General features: G+C 47.5%; 1 protein-coding gene and 1 non-coding gene across 2 annotated transcripts in view; both read right to left on the reverse strand.

The window, feature by feature from the left end:
* Nucleotides 1–15,800, reverse strand: part of CACHD1 (cache domain containing 1) — a 194,454-nt gene extending 178,654 nt beyond the window's left edge. Inside the window, exon 1 of the mRNA XM_040360771.1 lies at nucleotides 15,526–15,800. Coding sequence (XP_040216705.1) covers nucleotides 15,526–15,678 — 153 coding nt within the window. The 5' untranslated portion in view covers nucleotides 15,679–15,800. The remainder of the gene's footprint in view (nucleotides 1–15,525) is intronic.
* LOC120946452 lies at nucleotides 6,663–6,731 on the reverse strand. The gene has a single exon (XR_005750773.1). It is a non-coding gene; the product is annotated as a small nucleolar RNA SNORD2 (small nucleolar RNA).
* Nucleotides 15,801–16,033: the final 233 nt, after the last annotated feature.

Here is a 16,033-nt window from a genome sequence, read left to right on the forward strand (position 1 = left end):
AAAAGGTTGGGCACCCCTGGTGTAAGCCAAGCTCATTCAACCACTTGAGCTTCAGAATATTATACCCACTTCATGACCAGGCCATTTTTTGGTATTCGGCGCTACTTTACCTGGTAATTGCGCGGTCATGCAATGCTGTACACAATAATTTTGTTAACACAAATAGAGCTTTATTATGGCGCTATCTGGAATTTTTTTTTTTTGCAATATAAATTATATATCATTTTTTTTTTAAGAGGGGGAGAGAGAGAGAGAGAGAGAGAGAGAGAGAGAGAGAGAGAGAGAGAGAGAGAGAGAGAGAGAGAGAGAGAGAGAGCTGTATAAGGTATTTACTGGCAGAAAAAAATATATTTTAATAGCCAAACAAGGGGAGAAGATTTAATAAATGGAAAGATGAAAAAAAAATTATATATATATATATAGAAGATCTGCTTTAAGCTGGGAACACAATGTGGGCCGATTTTTTTATTTAATTTGTTTAAGGGAAGAGCGATCTTAGTGCAGCGATCTTCCTCCGCCCCCGCTGTGCAATCGTATTCTGATCTGAACACACTGATCAGCGTTTGCAGCCATTGGCTGGTTTTCCAGCATGCCCGTTTGACAGCGGCTGTACACACGTATGGAACGTCAGCCGGTTTTGCTGCTGAACTGGCCAATATTCAGGTCGTGTGTACCCAGCTTTACAAATGCCTATATAGATAAAACTGTAAAAGCAAGGCAGGCAAAAATTTCTATATACACAAGTCAATGATTGCACTAGTCTGCCTGACGACGCAAACATTCCCAGCGTGTTGAAGCCTCACCACAATCTCACATTACAAGCAGCCTGCACAAGATTAATATTTCAAGCAGGTCACACAGGGAACCCGGCATAGCCGCCCAACAGGCAAGGCTGGGGAATATTTTGTTTGGATAACAAAGCCCTCCCTGCAGGGGGTCAGCAGACACAAGGAAGGGGGGGGGGGGGGGGGAATAAAAAAGTGCTCAGCCTGACTGCTTTCAAAGATAAAAGGTTATTTAGGGGCAGCACCCTGCTGACCACATAGAAATGCATGCTGGCTAATCTCCAAAGCTTTTAAAACTTAATTGACTCAAAGTTTTATACCCTCCTTTCAAGTTTTGCCTTTTGTCGGAGCCTATAAATAAATGAAAAATAGGAAACTGCTAAAACAAATTAGTTAAAAGGAAAAAATAAATAGAAAAAAAAAAATTAGCAAAGGCTAGAAGCAAAGAAATGTTGCCCCCCTCGCCCGATTGTGTATATATGTATACACATACACACACAATATATATATATATATATATATAAGCCGAGGCACCCAATTTTACCACAAAATACTGGGAATACTTATTGACTCGAGTATAAGCCGAGGGTGTCCATCTGCATGCCTCACTGTGCCCATGACTAGACTGACGTTTAACATGGGAGTCCATGGAAGGGGTGTCCAGGTTTGAAAAATCAGTGCTCCCCAGCTGTAGGTCTCCCAGACAACAAACGTTGCACACTTGTAGAGGAGAAATGGGGCTACATGTGTGCCAAGTTCCGGGTCCAGGGGACCTACAACCGGCCAGTACCAGGTCCCCAAAGTCAGCGGAGAAATTACCGTTTAACATGGGAGTCTATGGAAGGGGTGCCCGGCTTTGAAAAATCGGTGCTCCCCGGACAACAAGCTTGTAGAGGAAGAGTGGGGCTACGTGTGTGCCAAGTTTGGGGTCCAGTGCCAGGTCCCCAAAATCTGGGAGATCAGGTGCAAAAAAGATGACTCGAGTATAAGCCGAGGGGGGGCGTTTTTAGCACACAAAAAAAAGTGCTGAAAAACTTGGCTAATCCTCGAGTACCGGTATATACGGCAATTGTTACTTTAGGCCAGTGTTTCTCAACTCCAGTCCTCAAGGCTCCCCCCAACAGGTCATGTTTTCAGGCTTTCCACTATTTTGCACAGGTGATTTGAACAGTTTCACTGCCTTAGTAATTGCCACAGCCGTTTCATCTGAGGGAAATTCTGAAAACATGACCTGTTGGGGCGCCTTGAAGGCTGGAGTTGAAAAACACTGCTTTAGGCAGTCGCATGACCGCAAAGCTCCAGCTCCCTTTATGTAAGGCCCCTTTCACACGGGCGGTACCGTTCAGGTCTGCCTGTCAGTTTATTCGGCGGACCTGAACGGGTGCTCCATACAAGTCTATGGAGCGTCGGATGTCAGCAGTGACCACGTCCGCTGACATGCGATCCGCTAAAATCAGGCGCATGCCATCCGCCGAATCAGCGGAGATCAACCTGTTATCCGCCGGCTTGGTTGAGATCAACGGAGAGATCTCCTGCCGAGCTCAATGGACGCCGCTGACGGATCCCTCCTTGTGTGGAAGGGGCCTTATATGCAGGGCTGACCATGGAGCTAAATTACACAGAGCCATGGCATCACCCAATGACATCCACTGCACTAGGTGATGTGAGCGAGGGAGAAAGTTCCCCTACCATGAGCCGACACAGACACACACAGGAGCGAGACCCGGAGCTTTGTGGTCACATGACCACATTGAAAATGGTTAAAAAAAAATAAAAAGTGCCTACATTGCACTTTACTAGGAGAACATGCGGAGAAATAGGGAGGCAACATTTAAAACTTAAAGCGGAGTTCCACCCAAAAATGGAACTTCCACTTTAAAGGGAAGGTGACCCCCTGACATGTCATTTTGGGGGGGGGGGGGCGCGGAAACCCTCCCATTTCCTCCGCAGCACCGGAATGAAATTGCTCTCCCTTTTGGCAATCTGGGACACGTCACAGGTGCCGATGATTGCTCGGCCAGTCACGTGCGCAGCGCATGCCCGGGTGTGAAGCCACATCCGGGCTCCGACAGTGACAATGCTGGCGCCGTGGAGAGGAGAGGGGGGGGGGGGGGGGGGGGGGGGGGAAGACGAGCACTGCTTAGTTTGCCCTGAACCCTGGGACAGGTAAGCGTCCGATTATCAGAAGTCAGCAGCTGCAGTATACTGCAGCGCATATAGGATTTAAATGTGTCCTTAAAGTGGAGATCCATCGCAAATGGGAAGCTCCTCTTGTTTGCACCCTCCACTGCCACATTTGGCACCATTTTTTGGGAGGGGTGGGGGAGACAGGTTTTGACAGGTACCCACTCCGGATAAGATCTCTGATCTACATGCATTGCACGTAAAACAGGCTCCAAGTTGGATGGGGCCCACACAAGATCGGTTCGTCCGATGAAAACGGTCCATCGGACGAACCGATCGTGTGTACGCGGCATAAGAGTTCCCTTCAATGGACCCCCTGAAAAACCACCCCACACCATAATCCCCCCCCCCCCCCCCACCAAATGATTTGGACCAGAGCACAAAGCAAGGTCCATAAAGACATGGATGAGCGAGGTTGGGGTGGAGGAACTTGACTGGCCTGCACAGAGTCCTGACCTCAACCCGATAGAACACCTTTGGGATGTTTTTTTTTTTTTTTTTTGCTTTGTTTTGTTTGTAAATGAACCTTTACAATCACTTTTTTTTTTTTTTTTTTAAATCAATTTCTATTAGTATATTTCACAGGTATACATAGATAACAATGTGGACATTGTACGTTGCGCAACGACGTAGTTGTACATAAAAGGTTTACGGCAGAAACAAGTTATTAACTAACAGAGTAGCTGAGGGATCGAGCCACGTATGACTCGCACGCCTTGATTTGTCATACTGATAACTGATGGGAGCACTTTTGTGTCCCAAGAAGGAGACAATACCCACTCTGTGCGATTAACCTTTACAACAGGGGTGCCCAAACTTTTGAAGAGCAAGGGCCACTTAAAGGAGGTTGCAATAGGAATTTTTTTTCCCCCTAAATAGATTCCTTTCCCTTAGTGCAGTCCTCCTTCACTTACCTCGTCCTTCCATTTTGCTTTTAAATGTCCTTATTTCTTCTGAGAAATCCTCACTTCCTGTTCTTCTGTCTTTAACTCCACACAGTAATGCAAGGCTTTCTCCCTGGTGTGGAGTGTCGTGCTCGCCCCGTGCCTTGGGCTACAGGAGAGTCAGGGCCACATCAGAAGGCTCCGTGGGCCACATGTGCCCCCCGGGCCACTGGTTGGGCACCCTTGCTTTACAATCACTTTAATTTAACCATAAAATCAGATCTTCCATTGTTTTTTTTTTTTACATTTTTGTCTTTCCTTCTATTTCAAAAACGTGCAACGCCACAGCAGAAGGCGGTGTGGCGTCAGGGGCTCTGCACAACACCGCAGATAGTGACGCAAAATGTATGCGAACGCTATTCATTTACCGACTACCACAACAGGAATCTGGACTGAAAAATTCTTGTCTGTAATCCAATTAGTGAACTTCAACAAATGAAAGGGATATTTTTAGGGTATAGATTTCCCTTAAGAGCATCCAAAATGGTCACTGCAGACCGAAAAGAAAACAAAGCGGCGCTTGCACGCGGCAGAAGAGGGAATGCAATACTAGAACACGGGAGGATTTTAGAAGAGCAACACACTGAATGAAAAAAGCTGCCTGCAGAAATCAACAGACCAGAATGCAAAATGGGATTTTCTGACGGTTTTCTTTCCTCTTCTCCCCCCCCCCCCCCCCCAACAACCCCAAGCTGCAGCACATGCCATTGATCTGTAAATCCCTTCTATGGCTCTGTGCGGATGTGCTGGAGATAAAATAGAGGGGAAAGAAGAAAGAAACTGAATATTTTATTAGTCTGCAGACAAGAGCTGCCCAAAATAGTCATTCCATCTGAACCTCACCAAATACAACCTAGATGACCGGTTACCTATGTTGGACCCGAGCGCCGCCAGGTCCCCTTAGAGGATAACAGCGCTAATTACCTTTCATTATTTGCATGAAATATTGCAAATCAGATGAGCGCAAGAAAGGTTTTCACATTACTTGGGCTCACTGTGGGAATAATGGATTATGATCTGTGGGGAAACAAACAACAACCGAACATCAAAGTGTTCTGCTTAACGATGTGGGGGCACCTGATGAAGGGGAGGAGCCAGGAGCGCCGAGGGGGTACCCCAGAAGAGGATCGGGGCTGCTCTGTGCAAAACCCCACAGGGAAGTATAACAGGTTTGTTATTTTTATGGCAAAAAAAGTGCCAATCAGTAGCCCCATCAGTAGCTGCCCATCAGTGTCGCCCCGTTTTTCTGGGGAAGAAAATTATAAAAAATTTGTTTACAGTGTTGCATGGCCGCGCAATTGCAAAGTGCAACAGCGCTGAAAGCTAAAAATTGTCCTGGGCAGGAAGGGGGGGAAAGTGCCCGGTATTAAAGTGGTTAAAATCGCGTTGATTTAAAATCAAGCCTTTTAAAATTAAAGGGGTTGTAAAGCTTGTTTTTTCACCTTAATGCATCCTATGAGAAAAAAAACACACACACACACACACACACACACACACCTTGCACTCTTGCCCCCCCCCCCTCGTTTTACTTACCTGAGCCACGAAACTCAGTGAGCGTGATCCCACAATGCTTTCCCCCAGCTTGGGGTGGCTCGTCAATGGAGACGAGCCCTCGGGGCTTTCACACTGGAGACACAGCAGCGGCTGTTTCAGGTCGGTTTGCAGGCGCTATTTTTAGCGCAATAGCACCTGCAAAACGACCCCGTGTGAAAGGGGTCTTACAACCCCTTTAAATCAAATCCACCCTCCCTGTACACTACAAACTGTATGATTGAATTGGTTCGGATATCTCTGTTTGACTAGCCTGACAGCTTATTATTCTAAATGTGAAACCTTCATTTTGTTTACAAATATTAAAGATTCTAACTACCGGTGTAGTGTCACATTCTGTTGCCTATCTTAGAATGCTGCGGAAGTCACGTGGCGGCCAACTGCGCATGCCGATGCGTTCCAAACGCAAGTGCGATGCGTTCCAATGGATTCACGACAGTACACACCAGTGAAACCTCGGTTGGCATCCAGGCTCTTTCCATAACATCCCCGTGGATTGGAGGACGTTAAAAAAAGAGCCAGGAGGCCGAGCGAGCGGAGCGAGCCGTCCGAGCGAAGCGAGGACGTGAGGCCGACTGGCCACTTTCCTCTAAATCCACGTCGCCCTGAATGCCGGGTTCGCAGGGGTGTACTGTCGTAAATCTATTGGAACGCATCGCACTTGCGTTTGGAACGCATTGCGCAGTTGGCCGCCACGTGACATCCGCAGCATTCTACGATAGGCAGCAGACTGACACTACACCGGCAAGAATGAGTCCTTACATTTAAAGAGCACCTGTCAGTCATTTTAGATCCATCGTGGCAGCGCCTGTTAGCGGGCATCCACTCACCCGCTGCCGCCACGTCCCTCACCTTGCGTCACTGCCGCATCACCAGCCGTCCCATTAAAGTGAATAGGACTGTCGGTGAGTCCACAGCGGGTCAGAGGAGGAGCCACTCCGGGACAGAGATGACAGTTGCTCTTTCTAAATTATGATTTAAATCCAATCCGCCCTGGTCGTATGTAAAGTCGGACGTATGTAACTCGGGGACTGCCTGTGGTGGTCCATAAAGTCCTGCGGTCTACACACATAAGCAGTACTAAAAACATTCACATCTAAAATTATTCTATAATTTCTCTAGCTCAGTTTTATTTATTTTTTGGCATTCAGTAAATATCAGCAACAGTGAGCATTTGGATATTATATTTTACATCTACAAGTGATCAGCAGAGTATATTTTCTCCATTCCAGGTCAGTCCCGAAAGATGGTAACCATCATTTCACTTGTTTCATTTGTAATGCAATTATCCAAAAACTAAATTGTGAAGGATGTGCTGCCTCAGTGCCTTCAGCAGCATTAGCTCAGTTTTAAAGTGTTACAAAACCCACAACAGTAAAATCAGTCTGTATATGCCGTAAAGCAGGGGTGCCCAACCTTTTGAAGAGCGGGGGCCACTTAAGTGACTTGGTAACCGATCGCAGGCCACAATGAGCGGAGCAGGTGGAAGACAACCCACTCTACTCTATAGAGCCCACTCAAGTCTTTTTTAGCGGATCGAATTGGAGGTAGGCGTTTGTAAACAGACCATTTACTCCTAAGGCCCCGTACACACGGTCGGACCGAACCGATGAGAATGAACCGAAGTTAATTTTCACCGGACCAAACCGACAGTGTGTATAGCCCATCGGTCCGTTTTCCTTCGGTCCAAAATTTTAAAACATGCTTCAAAACCGAACCGATGGACCGCTGCCCGATTGGACCAAACCGATGGTTAGTACAGAAAAGCATTGGTTCAAAACCCGCGCATGCTCAGAAACAAGTCGACGCATGCTTGGAAGCATTGAACTTCGTTTTATTCAGCACGTCGTGTGTTTTACGTCACCACGTTCTGACCCGATCGGATTTTGAACTGATGGTGTGTACACACATCAGGCCGTACGGCCACTTCAGAGGTGAACCGATGAAAACGGTCCGTCGGACCATTCACATCGGTTTTGTCAGACCGTGTGTACGGGGCCTTAGAGGTAAATGGAGGGTCCGATTTGGTCAAACTGACCATGTGAAAGGGGCCTAAGGCTGCTTTCACACTGATGCACCGCACGTTCACCTGTGGCTTCCCTGCAGTTTAGCTGTACTTTGCCATAGACTTCCATTATATTCCATAGGTGTGGTGCACTTTCAAAAAGCACACCAAACTTGCAGGTAATAGAAGTCTATGGCTCAGTGCAGTTTGAAAGCAGCCCAGTAACCACTGCAGAACAGATATGCCCATACACACACACACACAATGTGATTTTAGTAATAAACTAACCTTTAATAACAGTATTCTATTTTATTCCATCCCAGAGCAGCAAGTCATGAACCACATCAGAGGGCTCCGTGGGCCACTGGTTGGGCACCCCTACCGTAAAGCATGCTTGTGATACAGACGGTGGAACCTAAGGGGGTTAATCCTCTGCATTGTGTAAAAAAAGACTTTCATCCTGTCTTTTCTTATCTTCCACTATCCCCAATATGCTGATAGAACAGAGCCCTTGGAGTCACTCTGCACATGCTCAGTTTGGTGCGTATTGCTAGAGTTTTTTTTTTTTTTTCTTGGTGTGCATGTGATCAACACAGGACCAATCAGCACTGTCCATACAGAGGGTCAGGGGTCCTGCAACCTCATAGGACAGTCAGAATAGAATGAAAACTCCTTCTATAACCTTTAAACCAGACACTGATAGAAGTCACAAGACTGCTATATACTGCTGATGAGAAAATATATTTGTCAATTTATATTGACTAAAATAATTGCATATCCATGTTCTGTGGGAGACCAGATATAGTGAATGCAGCCCCTTTTCCCCGCTCTCCATCATGAAACATCCCTTCGCAGCAGCCGGGGGAGAGGAGAGAAGCCAGCAGCACTGCGGGCTGGGGGGCAAGCCGGGCAGTAGGGGAAACGGGCACTGCACATAGTGATTAGGGTGTGCCCAGGCACACCCCCTGAGCACGCCTGAGAGTGTAAGATTTCTGAGCACAACACAATCTGAATGCATTTTTTAACACCCCACGATTGGAATTTCACATGTCAGAGGTTTGAGAATATGAGATTTTTAAATATATAAAATGTCCTTTTTTTTAGTCTTTGGTATAAAAAGCCAGAATAACACTGCAGAACAAAGGACACACACACTAATAAAATGTATGTATGTATGTATGTATGTATGTATGTATGTATGTATATATTCATTCAACTGCACAAAATCCATCACACACACATTCATATGGAAAGGTCTGACAATAGCCTTTATCTGGGTTATTATTCTTATAACATTTCAGAGCGTGGTGATAGACGTGAAGGAAATCTCTCACGCAATTAAAAAAAAAAAAAAAAAAAAAAAAAACACAACCACTTCCATTTGGCATTCTCTGAAGGATCACAAAGTACCAAATAAATACAGACCCGCTGAATAGGAGATCCTAGACAGGATCCAGATCTGCACACACAAGTCCCCACTTAGGAAGCCGACTCCTGGATTGCTGTTATTTCTCACATAGAGATACAAGACAATGTAACAATTCACAATAGTTACATAATGTACGTCGGATGTAATACTATTCATGCTCAGGGCTCCATCCACACTGCAGATCAACAAAAAAAAAATGCTGTGAACCGCCCCTTACAGACATTTGAGCTTTTATTACTCTGCCTAAGACCCCTTTCACACTGGGGCGTTTTTCCAGGCGCTTATGGGCTAAAAATAGCGCCGGTAAAGTGCCTGAAAGAAAAAACACCTCCGCTGCAGTCCCAGTGTGAAAGCCAGAGTGCTTTCACACTGGGACAGCGCTGGCAGGACGTAAAAAAAATAAAAAATAAAAAAGGTCCTGCAAGCAGCATTGCTCCTCACACAACTCCTGCCCACTGAAATGAATGGGCACTGCTGCCGAAGCGCCTGCAAAGTGCAGCCGAAGCGCCTGCAAAGTGCAGCGGCGATACACGGGTGCACTTAAACCTTTATTCAGCCGATAGCGAGGCGCATTTAACCCTTGCTAGCGACTGAATAGCGCTGCTAAAACTAGCAGCGTTTTACTGTCAACGCCCACCCGCCCCAGTGTGAAAGGGGTCTGAAAGCTTGTGCTTTTTTTGTGCTCTTTAGCGTGTTTTAATTGCTTTTGCTTTTTTAATTGTTTTTTTTCCCCTCCCCTCAAATTTCGTTTGTGTGTTTTTGCACTTTCACATGTTTTTGGGCACTTCGGTGTCTTTTCTACTCAAAAGCTCCTCTCAAAGACGCAAAAGTTTGAAAGCGGGGGGTTCTGCCTGTAAGCTTCTGAAAAAGCCATAATGTGCATGGACATCATGCAGGAAAAAATGAGCGCAAAAAAAAAAAAAGCTCAAAAGCCATAGTAGCAGCTTCTTTGGGATGCAGGGTGCATGAGTCCTTACAAGAGGATCAGCAGCAGCAGCTCACCGACATTCCATCCAAGATAAAGTCCATTCAATGCAATTCAGGACTTTAAATAGCCTGAAGAGTCGCGTCACCACTGGAGGTATCACCCAGCAGGACACCCTCACAACAATAGTTAACAAATCACCATAGAGCAACCTTGCAACCCCCCCCCCCCTCCAGGACGAGTCTGTCAGGACCCCCTCCCCCCCCAACAAAACCCACATGTTGAAGTGTGCAAGGCTTGAGCACAACAAGTTCAGCATATCTTAGGCCATCGTGTACATCGGGTGTTTTCCCCAACTCTTGTGAACGTCTTTCCTTCTGTTAAAAAAAAAAAAAAAAAATAAAAAAAGCTCCTAAAGTTGTACTTTCCAGGCGCGGTTTTCAATTCATTCCATTGGCCGAAATATTCATTTGTTCTGGCCACTGAAATGAATGAATTCTCAAGCGCTAAATGCGTTTATATCGGTTTCAGCAGGCTGGGTGTATTTGTTTCTGCCAAAATGCTCCTCTCCTGAACGCTCAAGTGAGGATTTTTTTTACCCTGCAGTTAACGCCAATGTGCGCCAGGACACACAGACATGCGCCGAAATTTACGAGGACAAAACACATCGGCCACAAAAAGGCGTCATCTATATTTTTCCAATAAGAGAAAAGGCTGCTGACAATGGCAACAAAAATGCACAGGATTAGCTGCGACTTGACGCAAGTTTACTGTGCTTATCAGAGGTCATGCGACTCAATAAATGCATCAAAAACATAACAGGGGTGCGTTTTCAATGGGGTACGTTTTTGGTGCAGTTTCTGGTGAGATTTTTTGTTTACAAGTTAAACTGCTTTTTTTTTTGCTAGTAAATTAGGAGTAGGACCCCCAAACATGATAATTGTTTTTCCTAACACCCTAGAGAATAAAATTTTGGTCGTTGCAATACTCTGTCCCACCGTATTTGCGCAGCGGTCTTATAAGCGCACCTTTTTTAATAAAAAAAATTCAATATTCAAAAAAGTGTAAGACAACAGCAAAGTCAGCCCGATTTCTTTTTATATTGTGAAAGATAATGTTACACCAAGTAAATTTATACCCAAGATGTCACGCTTCAAAATTGCGCCCGCTCGTGGAATGGCAAAAAACATTTACCCTTAAAAGTCTCCATAGGCAACGTTTAAAAAAAAAGAAAAAAAATCTACAGGTTGCATGTTCCGAGTTACAGAGGAGGTCTAGGGCTAGAATTATTGCTCTCGCTCTACCGATCGGGGCGATACCTCACTTGTGCAGTTTGAACACCGTTTTCATATGCGGGCGTTGCTCACGTATGCGTTCGCTTCTGCGTGCAAGCTCGGCCGTACAAGTCGCATTCACACCAAAATGGTGCAGGACCCTTTTTTGGTCCACACTGGAATCGGACACAATGCAATCTGATTCATTGCCCTATTTCACAGTTCGTACTGTGATCTGATTGGGGGGCGTCATTAAACTAAACATTGGCGGTTCGCAAAAAGTAGTGTGAACTGCCTGCGCATGAGAAGAATCCGCACAGGAATGGCGCTGGTTCCCGCAATGCACAAGTAAGAACCGGGACTAAAGGGATACATTTTTTTATAAACTTTCTTGTGCAAAAAAAAAAGTGCCAATAATTGCCAACAAATTCATATTAATTTATTCATGATATTAAAAGAAGAGTTCCATGCAAATATGGAACTTCCGCTTTAAGTGATGGTGAGCCCCTGACATGCCACATTTGGCATGTCATTTTTTTTTGGGGGGGGGGGGTACCCTCTTTTTAGAGGCATCCAGCTCCCACCTCCTCCCGGGACACCGTGGCGCCGGAAGGAAGTTCACCTTTCCCTGCAATCTTCTGGGACACGTCCCAGGTCCCAAAAGATTGCCCGGCCATTCATAGCACACATTAAACCAAAGCCGAGGGCCCACAGTTGCAATGTCGGCGCCGCCGCAGAGAGGAAGGGGAGAGGAGCGGGGCTTCGTTCGCCCGCTGGTCAGGTAAGTGTCCGATGAATAAAAGGTCACTTTTAGTAGCCGCCGACTTGGGCGGAACTCCGCTTTAATTAAAAAGTCGAATACAATTCTACAGGGGTGTCCCCGACTTTCGAACAAGTTAGGGACTTTAGGTTTGTCCTTGAAAGTTGAAAATGTTCGTAAGTCGGAAACCGCATGCGCAGAATGTCAATTACGTAATTTTCGTCGAATGGGCGCGTGCATGTGCAGAATGGGAGACGCAACGTTTTCCGATGTTCCGTCGTATGCGCCCACCGCTGAAAAAGGCCGCGCGTGCGCGGAATGTCCCGTTCGCCAGTAGGGGGCGTTCGTAAGTCAGGTTATTTGTTTCCACCACTCATAGTAGAGAATGCACCCTGATCTGTACACATGCGCATCAAAAAAAAAAAAAAGACTACGAATGCAAGAAATAAAAGAAAACACATAGTACACAACAAGATAAAGACAGCCAAGCAACCTATAAGGGAAAAAAATAAAAAAGGTAGAAATGCAATCTTCCATAAACTAAAACAAATACTGCTAAAAGAGAATTGCCATTAAGAGGGTCTATAGGGAGGAGACAGGAGAAAGAGGAGCCCCCCCCCCATAATCCCAGCAGTACCACCCGTCAGTCACCCCGGGAGCTGATCCGACAGCCACATAGCGGGCATCAAACATGGCAAGTCAGAGGAAACCGGCACAGATCAGGAGGAGTACAGGAAGGCTGCCGGTTGGGTCTGAGTCGGGGGACTGGGTTCTACTATGGAGAAAGTGTGCCGATTGTGGCAGCGCCCCCCTGCAGCAGTCTCTGGTAGTTTCTTCTAACATGAAGCAGGAGCCCTCCGATTCCTCCTGTATTAAAGTGTATTGTATTTGTACAGTCTACCCTCAAGTTGTAAAGCGCTGCGTAAACCGTCGGCTCTATATAATCTAAGAGTCTCTTGTGTCCAGGGGTGAACACAAACAGGGAGCGCCAGCGGGGGACCTTTGAAGAGCTGGGTAAGGGACCACTCAGAGCAATACTATTGCATATGGCAGGTAAACATGCTTATCGTTTTAGATTTAAAAAAAAAAAAAAATATTGGACTTTAAGATCTTATAAACAAAAAAGTGTAAAATATATATATATATATATATATATATATATATATATATATATATATATATATATATATATATATATATATATATATATATACATACATACATACATACATACATACATACATACATACACACAAATAAATATACAGAACACAAAAAAAAAAAAAAAACTTACACCAGCACAAAAAAAAATAAAACACTTGTTCAAACTATAACCGAAAGTATCCAAAAATAATCCTCTTTCATGAAGAACATCCAATGTAAGTCCAACAAATCCAGACAATGCAAATCTGGGATAAGAAGCTCCAATATTTCCCCAAATCATCGGGATATAAAAACGTTGGAGCCTCAGATGATGGGGGGGGGGGTGTGTTATACTGCAGAGGATGTACAGAGACCTGAGCGGGTTCACCTCACCACCAACATCCCATCCCCCCTAAAACCAAACAATCCTGTCAATACATAACAATGTGTACAATAGAAGTCAATCACCCCACAAAACTAGAATAAGGAGTAAATGTCACCCCAACATACCACCAAGGAGAATGTCACCCCAATATACCAAAGCAGGAGAATGTCACCTCTATACCATCCATAAGAATGTCCCCCCCCCCACTAAATCAGCTGTACCCCTCCTGGGAGAATGTCCCCCCACTATACCATCACCCCCCCTCAGTCCAGGTCCAGCGTCCCCCCTGTATCCAGTGTTGCCCTCACAGTGGTGGTCCAGCGTCCTCCCTCAGTACATACAGTGCCCTCTCAATCAAGGTACAGTGTCCCCCCCCCCTCAGTTTGTTCCCTACTCAGCCCATACAGTCCCCCCTCAGTACAGTCACCCCTCAGTACAGACCACCACCCCCCCTGTATCTAGTTCCCCCCCCCCTTAGTACAGACCATCCCCCCTCAGTACACACAGTCCGTCCCCCCCAGTCAGTGTCCGGAGTCACCCCTCAGTACAGACCACCACCCCCCCTGTATCTAGTTCCCCCCCCCCTTAGTACAGACCATCCCCCCTCAGTACACACAGTCCGTCCCCCCCAGTCAGTGTCCAGAGTCACCCCTCAGTACAGACCATCCCCCCTGTATCTGGCATCCCCTCCTCAGTACACACAGTCCCCCCCTGTCAATGTCCAGAGTCCACCCTCAGTACAGACTGTCCCCCATGTATCTGGCGAGGAGTCCCCCCTCAGTACAGACCATCCTCCCCTTTCAGTGTCTGCCCCCCCCCCCCCCCCCAAGTCAAGGTCCAGTGTCCCCCACAGTAGCACCTCAGTTTTTATCCAGTGTCTTCCCCCCCCCCCGTGTACACACAGTCCCCCTCAGTTTTTATCCAGTGTCTCCCCCCCCCCCCCGTGTACACACAGTTCCCCTCAGTTTTTATCCAGTGTCCCCCCCAGTACACACAGTCCCCCTCAGTTTGTATCCAGTGTCCCCCCTCCGGTACACACAGTCCCCCTCAGTTTGTATCCAGTGTCCCCCCTCCGGTACACACAGCCCCCCTCAGTTTGTATCCAGTGTCCCCCCTCCGGTACACACAGTCCCCCTCAGTTTGTATCCAGTGTCCCCCCTCCTGTACACACAGTCCCCCTCAGTTTGTATCCAGTGTCCCCCCTCCTGTACACACAGTCCCCCTCAGTTTGTATCCAGTGTCCCCCCCAGTACACACAGCCCCCCTCAGTTTGTATCCAGAGTCCCCCCCCCCAGTACACACAGTCCCCCTCAGTTTGTATCCAGTTCCCCCCCCCCTTGTACACACAGCCCCCCTCAGTTTGTATCCAGTGTCCCCCCCAGTACACACAGTCCCCCTCAGTTTGTATCCAGTGTCCCCCCCCCAGTACACACAGCCCCCCTCAGTTTGTATCCAGTGTCCCCCCCCCAGTACACACAGCCCCCCTCACTTTGTATCCAGTGTCCCCCCCAGTACACACAGTCCTCCCCCTCAGTTTGTATCCAGTGTCCCCCCCAGTACACAGTCCCCCTCAGTTTGTATCCAGTGTCCCCCCTCCTGTACACACAGTCCCCCTCAGTTTGTATCCAGTGTCCCCCCTCCTGTACACACAGTCCCCCTCAGTTTGTATCCAGTGTCCCCCCCAGTACACACAGTCCCCCTCAGTTTGTATCCAGTGTCCCCCCCCCAGTACACACAGTCCCCCTCAGTTTGTATCCAGTGTCCCCCCCCCAGTACACACAGTCCCCCTCAGTTTGTATCCAGTGCCCCCCCCAGTACACACAGTCCCCCTCAGTTTGTATCCAGTGCCCCCCCCAGTACACACAGTCCCCCTCAGTTTGTATCCAGTGCCCCCCCCCCAGTACACACAGTCCCCCTCAGTTTGTATCCAGTGTCCCCCCCCCCAGTACACACAGTCCCCCTCAGTTTGTATCCAGTGTCCCCTCCAGTACACACAGTCCCCCTCAGTTTGTATCCAGTGCCCCCCCCAGTACACACAGCCCCCCTCAGTCTGTATCCGGTGACCCCCCTAAGTACACACACTCCCCTCAGTTTGTATCCAGTGTACCCCACAGTACACACACTCCCCTCCTCCCCGTACCTCCATGGTGGTGACCCCCAGCTCCTCCCGGCTCAGTCTCTTCATGTGGTCGGCCAGTAGCTGCGCCTCTTCCAGGATGGAGAAGTCGGAGTCGGTCCGTCCAGAGGAGCAAAGAGCGGCCAGGCAGAGAAGACACAGAGCGGAGCCCTCCATCCCGATCCACCGCTCACCCAGCGGACATCACACCGGACACCAGAGAGAGGACACTGTGCGGGGGAGAGAGCGGACACTGTGCGGGACACCCGGGAACTCTCTCACTGCTCGGGCGACTAATGTGTGTGACTGTGAGGGGAGGGGGCGGGGAAATCACTGCCAGACACTGAGGAGGGGGAGATATCGCCCCCTGCCGGACACACACAGACACACACACAGGGTGAGGAGAGAGAAACACCGCCACCTGCCTGACACACAAAGACACTACGCCCTGTGCTTACTGCGCATATACCGGTTTATCGCGTGGCCAAAAGTTTCGAGAATGACACAAATATAGATTTTTCACAAAATTTGT

The sequence above is a fragment of the Rana temporaria genome, chromosome 7 (assembly GCF_905171775.1).
Source record: "Rana temporaria chromosome 7, aRanTem1.1, whole genome shotgun sequence".
In the NCBI taxonomy this organism is placed as follows: domain Eukaryota; kingdom Metazoa; phylum Chordata; class Amphibia; order Anura; family Ranidae; genus Rana; species Rana temporaria.